We start from the raw sequence: 18,521 nt of genomic DNA, 5'->3' as shown, positions 1-18,521 counted from the left end.
ATGTCAACATTTCGGATCCAGACAATATCTGTTGAAATATCAACAATATCTTTACAAAACTTGATATCATAATATCATACATATGTGGTGAGGAAGACCCTTTTTATTTGGAAGTCAATATGTCAAAGTTTAAGGTCACCTGGTCTTGCTATCGTTTTCAGAAAATATAGTCAGTTTCAAATTAAAGCCTTGAGTGAACAGCTGATTTTGACAGTTTAGCAATATTTGTTATTGAGGTATTTTGCAAACACTGCAAGTTATAAATCACACATTGCAACTTATTTATATTAGTTAATAACTGAAATTAATCTTATTAGCTTTAAATAAAGCTGCTCTTATTTATCCAAACATATCTGTTTCTATTTTTACAAAGTTTGGACTTTGAAAACAGTTAATACTGTGACATTTAGAATTGCTATTTGCATTATTTCTGCCAACCATTCTTATTATCGGTTGGCACTTCAATTCAAACTGACTGCCTGACATCTTCATACTATAAAGGGTTTAGCACTTCATGCAACCTGACCAATAATATTTGAAAATTCAAGAGGAATGTGTATAAACATATTATAAAGACACTGGACAATTCTACCGGTATCCAATAATACAGCTTGAAATAAAGGGTCAATTAACATGGGAATCATTAAAAAAAAAGAGGATTTGTAACTATTTTCCACAACAATTCAGTCTGACAGACTGTTTTGCTTACTTAAACACCAGTCTGAAGGTTTAAGGAATTGTCAGCCCTGGGTAACTAGTCTGTATCAAGATGAATAAACTTTAGTTTGTATCAGACAATCATGCATACATAATTTGTATATCATCTTCTGCAACATTGTAGCCTAAGTTGAAATATCCTAACTTGTATTTTACCTGATTTGTCAGTGGTGTTTTTTATGAGGTGCAAGACAGGAGCTTTACTGATGTGTTTCTATTAAACAAAAAAGCCCCTGTTTTATCTAGGAAAAGTTTGATCAAATAGCATTGGTGATATGAGTAATGATACTAAAATGATAGCATAGCTTACCTGGTGCAAAGATTAATTGTCAATGAAAATACAGTGTTTCTTAATATGTTTATTGGTTTTGAAACTTTTTTTATCAATAAATAACATTATAATAATGGACGAAGCACTTCAATATTTCAATAGTATGTTTTTAAACTACATGTAATATAAAATGAAATTTGCAGATACAAAACATAACTAAGGTCACCAATGACAAAATTTGTATGAAAAAATTAGTTGAAAATAACGTAAAAGAATATGGAACAGAAAATCAATCTATGTATCAAATACTCTGCTTCAATGTGTACAGATAAAGACGAAACAACAATTTAGTTAAAATTTTGAATGCTAAATTGCTTTGCTACTTAATATGCATGTCACATGGTTTCACAAAAGATATTTTCTTAAGAGCACAACTTTCAGTCAAAGATTTCCCTAAATCCTATACAAAAACAACATGGTAATTGTCAGATCAAACATGTGAGATTTAAAGAGATAATTATTTGCATTAACATATTGTTTTAGTATTAAATTGTCTCTCTTTTTTGAAGTGAAAAGAATCCAAGACACTTTGAAGTATCAGCAATTTCCACTTCATAAGCTTCTCCACACAAAAATAAAAGAAAACAAGAATGTGTCCATAGTACACGGATGCCCCACTCGCACTATCATTTTTATGTTCAGTGGACCGTGAAATTGAGGTCAAAACTCTAATTTGGCATTAAAATTAGAAAGATCATATCATAGGGAACATGTGTTCTAAGTTTCAAGTTGTTTGGACTTCAACTTCAGCAAAAACTACCTTGACCCAAAACTTTAACCTGAAGGGGGACAGACAGACGGACGCACAGACTGAAAAACATAATGCCCCTCTACTATCGTAGGTGGGTCATAAAAAAGGATAAAAATTTAAATATTATGAAAATATTAGTATTAACTGACATTCACAATACATGAAAGAATTGTTATTTTATCTGTCATATGTTAAGTTTTAGATCAAATTTTTTGCTTTATGACAAGAAAATGTGTCCATAGTTAACTATCTTAAACACAAACTTTAACGTGATATACGACAGACGAACGAATGGCAGACCCAGAAAGTATTATTATAGACAGGGCATTAAATTTTTTTTTTTTAATTTGAGCATTTTAGCAAATACAACACACCAGTCAACCATTTTGGTTACATAAGCATGAAAATAAGTTTCAACTAAATTTGAGATTTATAAATACAATATTTGCTTATTTGCTTATCATTTTAAAATTCATCAAAGAGTCTACATTGTGAGAAAAATTAGAAATAAACATTCTATATACTCATATCTAGAGAAAAAAAATTAATACTATATAAAAAGTGGTAAGACTTTAGATTTAAGTTAATGCTAGTTGAAAAACAAGCTACCATAATCTAATTTAACATGAAAAAATTCATGCAAGATACATGTAATACATAAGAATGTATATGTGTACATACATGTATGTGGAGTTCAATTAAGACATAATCATCATAAAGTCTTATGAATTTACAATAGTACAAGATAATAACAAATTTACAAATTAAAGAATGAAGCAGAACACATTTTATCTTACAATTGAATTTAAACAAATGGATTTCCCTCCTTCAAGAAAAAACATGCAATAAACAATTTGATATTCTTTGAACATCTTAATACATTCTCTTACTATTCATTGTCCATGAAATTAAGTATTTTTTCCATGTAGGTCTCCTTATTTTAACTTAGGTGTAGTATTAGTGAAAGGCAGATGTAGTCCATACTATTGGATTGCTACTATATAAAATCTTCATCTAAATCATCAAAACCATAATTGCCACTAGATGACGCTGCTAAATCGTTAAAGTCATTGTCTCTCTCTGATTTCAATGTAATTTTACTCTTCTTCTTTTTCTTATTCATTTCCTGAAAAAAGAAATATTTTTATTATGTTATTCACTACTGCTCAAATAAATATCCTCCAATGTAAAACATTCACTTATTTTTTTCTTCTACTTGTACCAGTAATAAATGCAGAGTATAACAAGAGGCTCCCAAGAGACCATACCTGTCAACCTCGGAAAATGAAAATGCAGGTCATGATCTGTATTTAGGAAGATAAAGTAGGTCATAACGTGTACGAACTTTTTTCATTGAATTTTAGTATTTAGACAATTTTAGTAAAGAGAACTTTTTAATATTCTACAACATAAACCAGTTACCTACAAATTCACAATTGTGAAGTATTTGCTGAAAATCGTTTAAAATTTCAATTCATGTTTTCATTGCAACTTCATTACAGAATATGTTAAATATTTATTATTAATCAAATATCAATATAAAGTAATGCCCTTTAATTGTTTCATTCACACTATTTCTTATTAATGAATTTTGTAAACCCCAACTCTGAATAAGAAATCAGCTATAGCTAATGCCTCCTATACATAGGATGATAATAAGAAAGAAGAATTTACTGTTGTTTACATTCTGTGCAGTCAAAGGTAGACCAGATGGATTTTTAATACGTGACAACAAAATAAATGGTTGAATATAGTTTACGGACCTTTATCTCTCCAACAGATATGAGTAAAGAGGTACGGTTCAAATTTTTTAAAATGATTTTAATAGGATAATTGACATTTATAAATAGCAAAATTTATAAATCAGGAAATAAAATTGTATGTCAAGCTTGACTGGCTTCATCCTTTCTGGGGTCCAATTAATGAGAATTAGCAAATTGTTATTACCTTTCAATCAATAGTGTCAAAATAATGTTTTGAAAGCTGTAAATCATTCAATTTAGGGCAAATTATTAAACTTCCTGTTCAGGAAAAATTTTGAATTTGCTGCTTTTCATTGGAAAATTTAGCACTTTCAACATTGGAAGTCTCATAACACTAAAATGTGGGTGAAAATGGGTCATTTGATGAATCCCCAAGTTATTTGATGACTCAGGACAGGTATTGAAAAATCTCGGGGGTCACTCGCCCAAAATACAGGTCAGTTGACAGGTATGAGAGTCGCTAACCTGGTAAAAAAATATTCCATATTGATATTTTTTTTTTTTCCTGTTTTGCAATCTGCTATGCATCTAATTTTGTGGCATTTGTGTAGGGGTTGATACAGGTGTGATATTGAAAAAGCCATATGATATTCTCTATTAAATTTGACCTATTTAGTACTAACCTTTGCTATTTTCTGTTTTTCGTGGTATATATTTGTTAAATTTTGTCCCAATTTTCTGCAGTCTTCAGCTTCCACTGAAAAATAACAAATTGAACTGTTCAAATTTCATATAAATAGGATTGAGTGCACTTAAAATGCAAGTTTAAATAAAACTGATATTTCAAAGGGGCACAACTCCTTTAAAAATAGTTGATCAGCACAGATTTTTTCAAATTGATCTAAGACATTGCTGATATAAACCTTTGATATAAATTGAAACTGTGAGAGTGTTGACAAGCTGATGGATGGACACATGTACACCCTGTATTGTTATGTCCACTTCAATGCTTTGCAGAAGGGGACAATAAAATGCATTTTAATAGGCAAGTTATATTAGAGAACAAAGCATAATTTTTCATCAGTCATTCTAGCCCTGATAATGTAAATACAATACAGCAAAAATAAATGGGGAATGTGTCCATGGTACACAGATGATGCCCCCGCTTGCATATAACGTGATAAAGGGACATAACACTAGAACGGTAAAGTGATTCTAACAAAATTTGTACTTAATCTGAGTTTTGTGGTAATAAGCATTGTGTATAAGTTTCATAACATTTGGTTGAGGCAAACTTAAGTTAGAGAACGGAAACGAAAAATTCAGCACTTTTTCCATTTGTAAAGGGGCATAACTCTAGAACAGTAAAAGTGACGCCACCAAAATTCAAACTTGATCTGTGTTTTGTGGTAATAAGCATTGCACATAAGTTTCAGAACATTTGGTTGAGACAAACTAAAGTTAGAGAACGGAAACGAAAAATACAGCAATTTTTCCATTTGTAAAGGGGCATAACTCAAGAACAGTAACATTTGGTTGAGGCAAACTAAAGTTAGAGAATGGAAACCAATTTTGGGATGTACTGACGGACAAGGGTAAAACTTAATGCCCCCTCCGCTATGGCGAGGGCATCCAAATCTTGCAGTATGTAATCCATTCCACCAGAACCATATATTGAAAATAAAAGAAGAATGTCGGAGGAAACGAATGCCCAAGCTTGCTTTTCAAAGGAAGATGGGAAGGAAGGTCAAGGGTAACACTTAATGCCCCCTTTGCCTTGCGTCTGGGGCATAAAAACATAAAATAAACATCTTTCACTGATAAGTTTTAAAATTGCTGATAGCTGTCGAATGTTTGCACATTTTACAATGAGCTGATTATTGATTTTGTATCAATTTCCTATCCTGCATTGACTATAAACAATGAAGGTAAAGAGGACAACAGACTAAACACAAAGAACTCTTCAGAAGACTGATGATGTCAAGTTGCCAATTTTCTTCACCTCAAAAACATTTTTTTCCACTTTTCTATAAATTAGAAATGACTACACAACTTTTAAAATACTTACAACTAACTACTAAATCTGTGAAAAGTTTTTCTAAAAATGAACAGTAATGTTTCGATTTCTGAAAAATAAAAATATATTTGCCTTTAGCATATTACTGAAGAAAGCCAACACACAATACTTTTTCAGATAAAAATACTGAGATTCTTTTGTAATTGGTTGGGTTTTTTTTTGTTACAATTTAAACAGAAAATGTTGGAACAGAAAAGTTTTAATTCCCGAATTTGGAAGCCTTCACAGAGGGGCCCTCATCATGTAAATAAGTTAATATGGATGCAATTAGAGTTATTCAATGTACATGAACAGGGATGTCTTAAATTTAACTAACTTTCTGATTTTGCAACTAAGCTAAAAAAAATACAAACTATTATATAACAACATTTTACCATCATATTCAGTAAATATACTTTTGAAATCAAGTAAATTTTTTAAACACCTGTTATAATTTTTATATTTCTTACTTCAAAAATTGTAATTTTATTTTTTATAGCTTCACCAAACTTCTCAAATCCTTCTTCATCTTCTGGGAACATTCCGTCTATACCTGAACCTTTATTTACACCTGTAATACAAAATATACACAATTCATTGATCTAGTGATCCCAATTACCAAGGCTTGTATGATTTATTGTTATTTAACGTAACTTTCAGCACTCTGGGCTATTTCAGGGCATTCAGTTTTTGTTGACAGAGGAAGCCAGGGTACCAAGAGAGAACCATGACGTTTTGCAGGATAACTGGAAATCCTAGTTAATTGAGATGAATTCGTACACATCTTGCCACAAGTGGGGTTCCATACTAACAAGTAAGATGAACTACTTCCACAACACTTCCCCTCCCCAGCTTCCAGAAAAACTAACTACTTCCACAACAATGCCCCTCCCCAGCTTCCAGAAAAGCTAATCAGCAGTAAATGTCAAAACCAAAATTCAAATTGAATGTGACCTGTATTTAATGTTTAATAGCATTGTGTTAAATTTTTTTTTTACAGATTTTGGAAACTGGTACTTTCTTTATCACCTGGAAACCCCAGAAATCTTAGATTCGAGTTAACTAAGAGGATTTACACTTGAAGAGTAAATGTCAAAGTCATAAAAATTAAACTTGACCTAGCCTAGTAGGCATTGTGTTCAAATTCAAAAAAATATTTGGTCAGTTGGTACATTAAATATTATCATCAGGAAACTGTAAATAATGAAATCTTATTTTGATAACTAACAGGCATAAATCTGAACATTTCAAACCATCAAAATCTAACTTGATAGATGTATGTTATGATCCATGATATTGTGTTCAAAGATTGGGTCAAGCAGTTCTTTATCATCCTGAAACTGACTTGTGACTGACAGACGAACATACAGCTTACCAACATGGGCATCACTCTATACCACCTCTTCAAGACAGGGAATAAAATAGTTGGGGTAGAGATTCCAATGACCCTGACTAACCAACCAGGTATGGGAGGCACATGTCCAATATAAATATTTTTGAATAATAATAATTTCTGAATAATAACAGCCCTCAAAGTAGCCTCTGAAATGAAGTGGCCAACTGGCCACCAGACATGAAAATTTAGTCGCCAACTCAAAATTTCAGTGGCCAGGAAATAATTTCAGGACGCCTACATTTTTTTCTAGCTAAACAACCCTTGCTAAATAAAAATATAAATTTTTTGTTCTGTGTTTTTATATTGTCGAGTGTAGAAAATAGTTTGTATAAATCAACTGTAAAATAAAATGCTCCGCTGGGGCGCAGCTTGATACGACCGCAGAGGTCAAACCCTGAACAGTTGGGGCAAGTATGGACACAACATTCAAGCTTGATACAGCACTGAATTTGGATTGTAATTAAATATTTGACACAGCATAGGTTTCTGACACAGAATGAAAGTGGTCTAAGAACTTATAATTTTTTAATTTACCTATTCATACATGTGATGGACTGTGAAACTCAGATCAGGAGATTGGGAAATTTTGGTCAGGAGATTAGGACTCAGATCAGGAGGTTTTTAATCGACATAAATTTTGTCGTAAATGTAACCGTTTGCTGTAAAAATGGTCTTTTAAAGTGTGTTTTCTTCAACTTTCCATCCAATTTATTATGTTTATAGTACCCTTGTACTTATAAAGTTTCTCCATCTTTATATTTTACATGTTCAATCTAACATTTTTTTTTCAGTATGTTCTTTAAATTTTTTACTTCATATTCTATAAAACATTTATTGCAACCAGAACATTTGTTTAACTATCTGCAAATAGCTTTTGTTTGCATACTCAGAAATTCATTCTAACTGTAAAACAAGGGTCATAGTTATTATATAAATTTCAATTTAAGCCTTGAAAGGAAGTATAGAATCCTCAAATAATTTTCAAATTATTATTTTCTTATTTGTCCTAAGACATTTAAAATCATTTATTTACCATCCTTTTATGATTATTTGTTCAATTTATATTTTATTTATATTCTTTTAAAAGTTTTCATTATTAAAAGGAAAGTAACTTAAAACAGGATAAATCAAGGGAAGTAACCCAATAAATATACAGTTTTTGTTACACAACGGCAGTTAGCCTGAGGTAAAAAATCATTGATTACCAGTATGTTTGACACCCAAGCTGACAAGTGAAGCCATATAATTATGCATGTTAATTGATTTACAGGTAAAATATAACTTCAGGTAATGTGAGTTACACCAGATGCCTGAGATGATATGTTGGGCAGAAATTTTTCATTTATGAAAAATTTCATACACGGGATTATAATTTTCCTCTTCAACCGGAGGTCGGGAGGAGACTCCTGAAAACAGGATTATTGTACTCCTGTCGGGAGGTTCACATGTATGCTATTCAAACCATATCATTATTATTTGCTTTTATATATAAATCAGAAATAACCAATTTAAAATGGAAAATTTTAAAGAAAAAAAAGGAAAACCCCCCCCCCCCCCCCAAATTTTTTGAACCCCCTTATGATTCATCGCCCCCACACTCAATCCCAGCTTTCCCTTTGTGGTATGGTACCTTGCAGTACAATTTTAGAGAGATCCATTCACTTGAACACAAGTTATTGTCTGGAAACTAGAAAAATGTTTGTTTTTTTGTCCCTTTTTGGCCCCTAAATCCTAAACGTTTAGGGCAATTACCCCCAAACTCCAACCCAGCTTTCCCTTTGTGATATGGAACCTTGAAGTACAATTTCATAAAGATCCATACACTTACAAACAAGTTATTGTCCTGAAACTAGAAAAATGCATTTTTTGCCCCTTTTTGGCCCCTAATTCCCAAAATTTGGAGGAAATTACCCCCAAAAATCAATCCCAGTATTCCCTTTGAGATATGGAACCTTGTGATACAATGTCAGAGAGATCCATACACTTACACACAAGTTATTGTCATGAAACTAGAAAAATGCTTGTTTTTTGCCCCTTTTTGGCCCCTAATTCCTAAAATTTGGAGGCAATTACCCCCAAAATCAATCCCAGCATTCCCTTTGTGATATGGAACCTTGTGGTACAATGTCAGAGAGATCCATATACTTACACACAAGTTATGTCTGGAAGTTACAAAAATGCTTATTTTTGGCCCCTTTTTGGCCCCTAATTCCTTAACTGTTAGTACCATAACCCCCAAAATCAATCCCCACCTTCCTTTTGTGGTATTGAACCTTATGGTAAAATTTCATTGAGATCCATTTACTTAAACTAAAGTTAGAGTGCGAAAACTAATGTGTATTCGGACGACGACGCCGGATGACGACGACGACGCCAACGTCATACCAATATACGACCACAAAAATTTTTTTGCGGTCGTATAAAAACCACATGATTTATTTAATTTAATGTTTTATATAATAATCTGTGACGTTTAGCGGTAGTCCGAAGCCCAGTCAAAAAAAAATCTCATCTGACTTTTGCAGAAGCACTGGTGATTGCCCCATAGGTCAAGTGAACATCTGAAATCGTTTGCGAAATTGTAGCCGATATTTTATTGAATCTATGTTGTAGACTCTGAGAACAAGTTACAAAATTGTCGTCGACCTTGTTTCATCTGTTAACTGACGAAATCAAGAACGAGGCTCGACCATGTGCTTTCAATAAACACAATCTTCAAATGCTAATGTATTTTTTTCTAACGGCACGTAATAGTCAAAGTTGTGACTGAGAGCAAAAACGAAAATAGATGGATCTGTGCCATTTTCAGTCAATGCTTACAAATGACCTACAATTGGCTGATGCAATAAAGCGCTGATAAGATCAAGCTTAAATCTAAAAGGCGCTTGAAATACAGTATAAATTTGTGTTACTGTCAAGCGCTCAGACGATTTTTTAAAACCCGACTCTGATCAGGGCAAATTTCCGAAAATTTCTGGTCGCCAGACCTTCAATATTCTAATACCGTAATCGGGCTTGTATAGTTCACACTGGTACATAGTCCGCACCCCCTTCTCCCCACGAAATTTCAGGTAAAAAAAACTTTTTGTAACTGTTAGAAAAGGTTTAATGAAACTCCGGTAATTTTAAATCGTGTGTGGTCGTTTGCGGTATTTTCTTGGAAAAACCTATTTTCCAGCACCAAACAGAAGCTGAAACTGCTTGTAAATGGTTCTAAAACAGTTCACGCTGGTTAAAATAAGTCTAAATCACACAAAAAAACAATTTAGAAACTTGTGCATGTTTAAACCGGAAGTTTGAAAAGCACGTGTAAAAGATGAAAAAATCTGGTGAGAGTTGAAATCCGTACATAATAGATATCACTATAATACGACTTAAAAAGTAAAACAGTTCCCTCCTTATGTAAAACAGTGTTTAATATATCTTTCACATTAATGTTTGAAGGGTCTTAAGCTAATACAAAACATATCTGCCAATAGGAAACACCAAAACGGAACGAATAATAACCGATTACGTTTTGTAGTTTACACATCGTAAGCTGCTTTACGGTTGTCTTTTTTTACTTTTTTTGTACGATTTCATTCAAGCAGATACCAGTTTATATTTAGCAATGCATTGAAAAGAAACAAGAATTTTGTAATGAAGCATTTAATTTTTAAATTTATCAGTATTAAAATGATATTGAATAAAAATAACTTTTTAATATGGATTGGGTAAAATTTTTGGTTTGAAAAATGATCGCCCTCTACAATGTCAATAACAAATATGGCGGAACGTAAACAAACCATATCGCGAAATTGAAGTTTTCTCTCTTATTTCTTGCTTATTGTACTCTATAGTCCGCACCCCTGCTGTCAGGGTCAATTTTTGAGAATAAAACCGCGGACTATACAAGCCTTTTAACGGTAGCCCAAATGGCGACCATATATGAATTTTTGGTCGCCAATCAGCTTTTAAAGTCGCCCAGGCGACCATTTCAGAAGACTACATTGAGGGCTGAATAATAAGCCAAAGTAGAAGTTTTATCATGAAATCAAACATTTTGAAGAATTTCATAACAAGTATTCTTCTTTTGTAACTGTTACCTTTGACCTCAAAATCAATAAGCTTTGTCCCTTTCCTTCTATCTACTATTGTATAAAACTTATTAAAATCAAACATGTTTCACATCATATTTCTATATTTTCAGTATATTTTTTGCATCTGTGACCTTGACAATTGACATTCTGATCTGAAAATCAATGGGGCTCTTCCTTTCCCTATAATTTCTGTCTACAAAAGTTTCGTTTTAATCCAACAATGGAACTTGTTATCGGAAATAAATTTCTATTTTTAATAACAGCAACCTTGATCTTTGACATAGCAAACCATCTATAGGCTTCTTCTCCTTTCTAATATCTCCCATCAATATAAGTTCCATTCCAATCCATCAAGGGATAATGTGGTAAGCATTTGTTTCAGAACCCACAGAGGGAAGGATGATAGACGACAATGTGCTCCTGAATTTTTTTTTAGGAGCACAATAAAGCTGATGAATGGAAATCTTTTCTTTACATACATAGCCTTGAATGCCTTTTTGTTTTTTTATTAAATCAGATGTTTGCTATACTTGAGGAGTCAGTGGCGGTTCCAGGGGGGGTTCTGGGAGTTGGATCCTTTTAAAAATGGCTGGATCCACCCCTTGGAGTAGAAGCAGAAATGATGAAAGTGTCAATGATCACCTACAAAAACTGATTTGGGGAAAAAGTATTATCTTTTAGACTTTTTATTTCAAACCCTGCTAGCCCTTAATATAATTACCAAAAGCTTCTTTGGCTAACTGTAAATCTGATTCTTCTTGTAATCTCTGCTTTTTCAATTTGTCTGCAATTTCCTCTTCTGGTGTTAATTTCCTATTTTTTTCTTGTTCCTGAAAAAAACATGTTCACTTAAAATTATCACAACATACAGTGATTTTAGACTATTAAGTCTGAGGAAATTGAAAACCTAAGTTTATCTAAACATTTTATATTTGTCAACTATAACATATTACACTGTAAGATTTATCCCAAGATTAAATTTCCAGAGTTTATGGTTTTTATATTACATACAAAGGTGATTCTGTTTATAAACTTTATTCTTGTGTTGAGCAAAACAATTTGAAAAGGTTAACTGCAGGCAAGGTTGACAACAGTCTGATTTACAACCCTGTCATATTAATTAAACCTATTAAATAAAGGAAGATATTTCAGAGTGAGTCGACAGAAGTCAGTGTGAAAAACAAATCACCAAGAGAGATTTTCAACTGAAACATGTTGTGTGTTGGAAAGAAAATGGAACAGACAAAAAATGCATGTAGACCTAAACTACCCTCCTTTTGAGAGGGGTATAATTGTTTTAGTCTCTCTTTTTTTTTTCATCATTCAACGGAAAAAGCTATAACTGCACCTCGAGATACATTTTCCCCTCACAATATCTCACATTCTAGTGAAAGTTTCGAAAAAACTTTTGTTTTTTAAATGACCATATTACGCAATGGCATGCCAATACAATTTTTTTTTTCGGTCATGTTTGACATTTGAAATTGTGTCTTTACTGTTGTAGAAGTTATAAGAATGCACCTGTTGTCGTGCTATGCACATGTTGTTGTGCTATGCACTTGTTGTCGTGCTATGCATAACAGTTGTAATTCAAAGTATCAGAAGGAAAGAAATATGTCTGATAAATCTGAAAAACTAACACACATTGTTGAGCTGTTGACCAAATATGAAGTCTTTTTGTTGAACAGTTTCTGAGGAAAGTGTGACAAAATATCTTAAGATCATTCAACATATCTACACTTGTCTGCTAAAAAATATAAGCGAATCTTTATACAAGGAGAAAAAAAGTCATAATTACAGCCTCTTCCGCAGCAAGTTTAGCAGCTTGTTTTTCTGCTATTCTGTCTGCTAATTTCTTTTTTTTTCTCTGGAAAAGCTTTCCTTCTGAAAGAAATTATGTATTTTATCAGAAGAATTCTTAAATTCTAGTCTATGTAGGAGTCTAATAGTGCAAATGCTTGGTTATAAAACAATATTTACTTACTTTCACAGAACAGCATCCATGCATGGTGGGCCAAACACTTGTAGCAATGGTAAATCATGTTTACACCAAAAAAAAAGCTTTTAAAAAAATCCTGTGGAGAGCACCGCATTGAAATTAAAAGCATATGGAATCATGGTAATTGGTGGACCAACACCTTTGAACACTTATCTTAATATCGGCCAAAATGGAAAGTATCAGATATATATATGGTTTATTGATTTTGTTGATACTGCAACAAATACACCAATTCATCACTTACATAATGTATTCAATTTTTTATAAAACAAATTTAAGTGACATAAAAAGTCATGCATTCGTGTGACTATTGTAGAATCATTTTATTTCACTAGATCTACAAAGGTTTGTGATGAAAAACTTCTTTTGTCCTCATTCATAATGGACTTTTCTATGCGGTATGAGTTTTGCTCATTGTTGAAGGCCTCCATCAACATATACATGTTGTAGTTTGAAGCTTCTTGATCATTTGATCTCTGGTGGAGAGTTGTCTCATTAGCAATGATACCACGTCTTCTTTTTTTTTTTTTAATACATGTACACATAAGCTTGCCATCACATTGGTAGCTGCACTGTGCTGGTTTTTTATTATGACAAGTTTTATGACATATGGTCTGGATAGGGAAAGGTTGTGGTTTTTGAACATGTCAAAACTGGTTCAATTTTGTGCCAATACCAAGATCAGGGTATCTGGATCATGTGTTGTTTTGGTCTATTTTTTCTTCAATCAGGCACTAGTGGTTGATGTGGTATGTTGTACTGTCTAGTATTTTTGTGTTTTGTGATCTCTGTTATCCTTTTATGTTATATATTATAATTAGTTAATTTTCTCATAGCCATTGTCCCAGTATTTTAATGGACATGGTGCAATTCAAAGAGGCTGTACAATGTAGTGTGTGTTTCATTTGAATTTTTGTTTAAGGACAATCAACATACCCCCATCTTTTTGTTCTGACTTCTTTTCTTCATCATCGTCATCCTCCCAATTATCCTGTAAACAAAAGTTTAAACTTGTATTAAGCACATTAAAACTTACCAGATGCAGAACATATTTATTGGCAAATCAGTGGTGGTGAAATATTTGTTGTAAATTTTACTTGTCCTGAAAAAAAGTTACTTGCCCTGAATTTCCCAATAATATTGAAGTATTCTATTGATGATGATGATGATGGATGGATGCTTAACGTCCTGCAGCAAATTAATATGCATATTCAGGACGAGAACATGTTAATGAAATATGAATATTTACCATGCTTTGTACTAGACTGACATGCTGAGCCAGATTTTAACGTGCTAGTTCACAAGGTAACAGTCCTCAGAAAGACATGTCACCTTACCTGGACACATTATTCTGACTCCGAGCCGACCAGTCTTTGCTCTTACTCCTTAATGCTGCATGCTTAGCGGAGAAGCAGCAAATACCAATTTTACCCGGCCGGGTTCGAACCCACGACCTCCCGCATTTGAGGCGAACACGCTACGACGAGACGGTAAGTTCTCTACTGTAAGCTTGTATGATTCTAAAACTGTTTTGTATCGCAATATAAATGATATTTGTGATATTTGTTTATGTGTATAGTATGGGGTTAACATCAATGAAACAGAAACCCAAAAGCAAAACAACCAAAACAAATCTAGAAGGCAACTAATGTTTGTCCATTTCCCCAGACACCTGTTTAATTTTACTGTTTTCTTTCAATTGACAAGCTTGGTGTATTGCAGAACATTAATGGCCCACCAAAGTGTCCCTTCTAATTATTAATTTGCCAACAATTGAGTAAGACTTGATCAGCAAGTTGTTGGTGTTTCCTACAAATTAATTTATTCTTCAGAGGTTTTATCACTGGAAAGCCTGGTGAAATTTGTAACCCACGACGTCTGGATTTCTCGTTGCCGTATTCCTCGTCTTTCTCTGCCTGTGTTTTCCATTTTTTTCTTCATTTTGTCATTTTCATTCTTTTCGTCTTGATTACGCAGTCAAGGTGTTTTTATCACGTATTTATCCATCTCGATAAAACTCAATCATGAAAAATTAAAATAACACTTCCGTTAGATGGCGGATAAAACCTAATCACCGATCCCTGGTCCATGGAGAAAAATAATATTATCATGGTTATGTTTGTAAGACCCAGATTCGCATACTTATCTTTATAGATCTATTTCCGGGTTTCTCAATACTTGTTGTCATGAACATTGATGTTTTGACTTAAAATTATGTTTTTCTTATGTTGATCATTGGTTTCTTTTACATAAAGTAATACATCTTAATAAGTTGTGAAAATAATTCTATATTTTTGATTAAATTGAACTGTGTCCAGTGTATTTTTTCACTTGTTCACGGGCAACCTAGATCAAAATATTTACTTGTTCGGTAGTTCAAATGTACATGTCGGGCGAGTCGGGCATAGAATTTCTACATCCCTGGGCAAATTGTTTCTAACCAAGATAAACTAATTTTTCCTTCCAAAAATTTCATTTGTCACATTTGGTTTGAAGGCACTTTCAAATTTATGTAGGAAATGTAGGGTTACTCTCCTGGACTTTTAGTGATTTCAAACTTTAACCCTTTAAATTACTGTGAAAGTACTTTTATTCGTGGGGTACCAATTTTCGTGGTTTTCGCTTATGGCTTCCGCCTTTATCCACTATTTAAGTGTCCAATGAAATATAACAGTTGTTGTCCAAATCAAGACATTGAAAGATCCCCATGTAGATTTGACTACATGGATATGGACTTGTAATCCAGAGAATACATCGAATATCAGCAAACCGATATGAACTATATATACAACTTCAGATTCTATTGGCCTGTAGAGATGATTTTTACAAGACTGGGCTGGTGGGCCTGTGGTTAAGCACGATGACTGCAATTACACTTGTGCAACAATAAAAATATTTTCTTTGCAATTTCCTTCAGTCAGACAATTTGTAAGCATGCATAGATGAATCAGCTCATTTCTGAAAGCAATTATTTTATTAACAATTTGATGAATGTTGTCAGTAATTAAAGAAGGACAAGTAAGTGAAAATGAACACCTTATTTTGCAATGTGCCACAAATCATTATAAAACAACATATGATTATTTTCAAGAATCTTTGTTTCTGATGGCCTCAACTTACTCGATTTTTTTTCAGGAAACTGAAATCCACGAATTTAAGAACCCACAAACATGTAACTTTTGCTCAAACCACGAAAATTGATACCCACGAATAAAAGTACTTTTACAGTATGTTTATTGATAATAATATAAACGAATTAAAAGCATCAATGTAAAAGGATGTTCTTTATATGATTTTGATTTTCTTGGCAAATACATGTACCAACAAAATATATTGAAATCTATTAACTACAAATGTGTAGTTATAAAATCTTTGGTAATATAGTATAACTATATTTAGTTATTTTAGAGGAGATTGAACAAACAGCTGATAAATCTTCAATCAGATAGAATCCCTAAAGAAAATACCTCAGGTATGCAATACACCTTATCGTTATTTAGTCCAATCCATGAAAAACAGTTATTTAGACAACTTCCTGTTGAGGTCAAGCGGAAAAAAACAAAGGTCATCAGCAATGAGCTGAGGGAGGAAAAAGTTTGGAAAGCGGACATTTTAAAATTTTGAGGTTTAAGAAGCAATTTTTAAAAGACAAATTAAAGTCATTGAAAATGCTTTGTTTGATGTGTTTCTGATGGTTTAAACATGTCTCTATGAAAAGTTTAATGCACAATACATTGTTTGAACAAGGCCCCATATAGCTCCAACAGGTTTGAAAAGTTGTGTAATTTTAGAACTTATCTGGATAAGCAATATGCTTTTATTTAAAAATAAATGGGGAATGTGTCCATGGGACACAAATGATGCCCCCGCTTGCATATAACGTTATAAAGGGACATAACTCAAGAATGATAAAAGTGACGCTACCCAAATTTATGCTTGATCTGAGTTTTGTGGTAATAAGCATTGTGTATTAGTTTCATAACATTTGGTTGAGGCAATCTTAAGTTAGAGAACGGAAATGAAAAAATTCAGCAATTTTTCCATTTGTAAAGAGGCATAACTCTAGAAAGGTAAAAGAGACGCCACTCAAATTCAAACTTGATCTGTGTTTTGTAGTACATGTAATAAGGATTGTGTATAAGATTCATAACATTTGGTTGAGGCAAACTAAAGTTAGAGAACTTAACCAATTTCGGGACGTACGTACAAACGAACAAGGATAAAACTTAATGCCCCCTCCGCTACGGCGGGGGCATAAAAAAAAAAAAAAAAAAAAAACACTCTGTCACATTCACATGTGGAACAAGAGGTAAACATATACAAAATACAATCACATACATAAAACAACTCTAAAATGGAATATATTAATAATTACTATACTTTATAATACTTTAATTAACTTTGAAACAAATAAAGACACATTTTTTAGGACCTTTAAATTACCCAATGATAGTAATCCTTTCATTTCTGCTGTGCTCGGATATTTAACATAGTACTGATCATGAGAAATGTGTAGATTTCTGATATTTTTTTACTAAGATGGAATTGCATTCAAATAATTAATGGTATTCATTACCAATAGCATTTGAACATATTTATTAAAATATCCTGAATACAGTTAATAGGGCTAAACAAGTGAATCTGTGAGCTACTGCTCACTAATGATACCCCTGTCCCGCTAAAAGTAAAAGGTAAACAGGAAGTGTTGAATCTGAAAATGCATCACACGGTATAGCTGACTCATATAAACCCTGAAACCACATTTCAGAAATCCTTGAAATGTAGTTCCTGAGAAGGATGCGACGAAAAATATTCATGGGATGGACGGACGGACAGACGGATGGACTGACAGACAGGTAAAACAGTATTCCCAAACTTTTTTAAAGCAAGGTATAATAAGAAATACCAAGGGCAGCACAGTCAAAAATTCGCTCTGGACACCCAGTCCCAAAAGGATTACAAAAGGGTTTAAAATTTTATAAACAAATCTAACAGCTGTCACATGTAAAGAAAGCTCCCAATAAGGATGATCAATTGTTATGCCAAGTCTGTTTAATAAAAATTCCAAATCATGCATTTATGTTTAATTATCTTCTCAACACCAAATGTAGAAAAACATGTAATTTGAAACGTGTAAAAAAAATTATAAACCTTGACATCATCTTCATCCTCCCCTTCCCACTGATCTGTAGTCTTCACAGGTAATTCCGGCTCAAAATCTTCGGCATCTACAAAATATAAAATTATCCAATAATAAAATTCATTTAAAATGTAAAAAAGATTTTTGTAACACATAAATATGTTCTCCACATGTTTACCCCATTCGTCAGACATCTTGAAGTTCTAAAAATAGTGATTATTTGCGCGGGAATGCAATTTCTTTGGATGGTTGTATAAAATTTCTAATGAGTTACAGTATTATTCAATATTTTTCGTATAATCTAAGAAATACTCAATACAGTAATTTGGAAAATATTTATTTAATTATT

At 32.7% G+C, this 18,521-nt stretch overlaps 1 protein-coding gene across 1 annotated transcript; it reads right to left on the bottom strand.

Moving 5' to 3' along the window:
- Positions 1-1,056: 1,056 nt before the first annotated feature.
- Positions 1,057-18,494, bottom strand: LOC127735841 (eukaryotic translation initiation factor 3 subunit J-like). The gene is made up of 9 exons (XM_052246233.1): positions 18,351-18,494; positions 18,184-18,260; positions 13,969-14,023; positions 12,832-12,917; positions 11,755-11,863; positions 6,029-6,129; positions 5,571-5,628; positions 4,186-4,259; positions 1,057-2,925 (listed from the first exon to the last, which is right to left on the bottom strand). Exons 1-9 carry the CDS (start codon positions 18,364-18,366, stop codon positions 2,797-2,799), a joined length of 705 nt encoding a protein of 234 aa, XP_052102193.1. The 5' UTR covers positions 18,367-18,494; the 3' UTR covers positions 1,057-2,796.
- Positions 18,495-18,521: the final 27 nt, after the last annotated feature.

Source organism: Mytilus californianus, unplaced genomic scaffold, assembly GCF_021869535.1.
Source record: "Mytilus californianus isolate M0D057914Y unplaced genomic scaffold, xbMytCali1.0.p SCAF_3, whole genome shotgun sequence".
In the NCBI taxonomy this organism is placed as follows: domain Eukaryota; kingdom Metazoa; phylum Mollusca; class Bivalvia; order Mytilida; family Mytilidae; genus Mytilus; species Mytilus californianus.
Note: the sequence above shows the minus strand (reverse complement) of the source record. Positions and strands in the feature narration are given on the sequence as shown.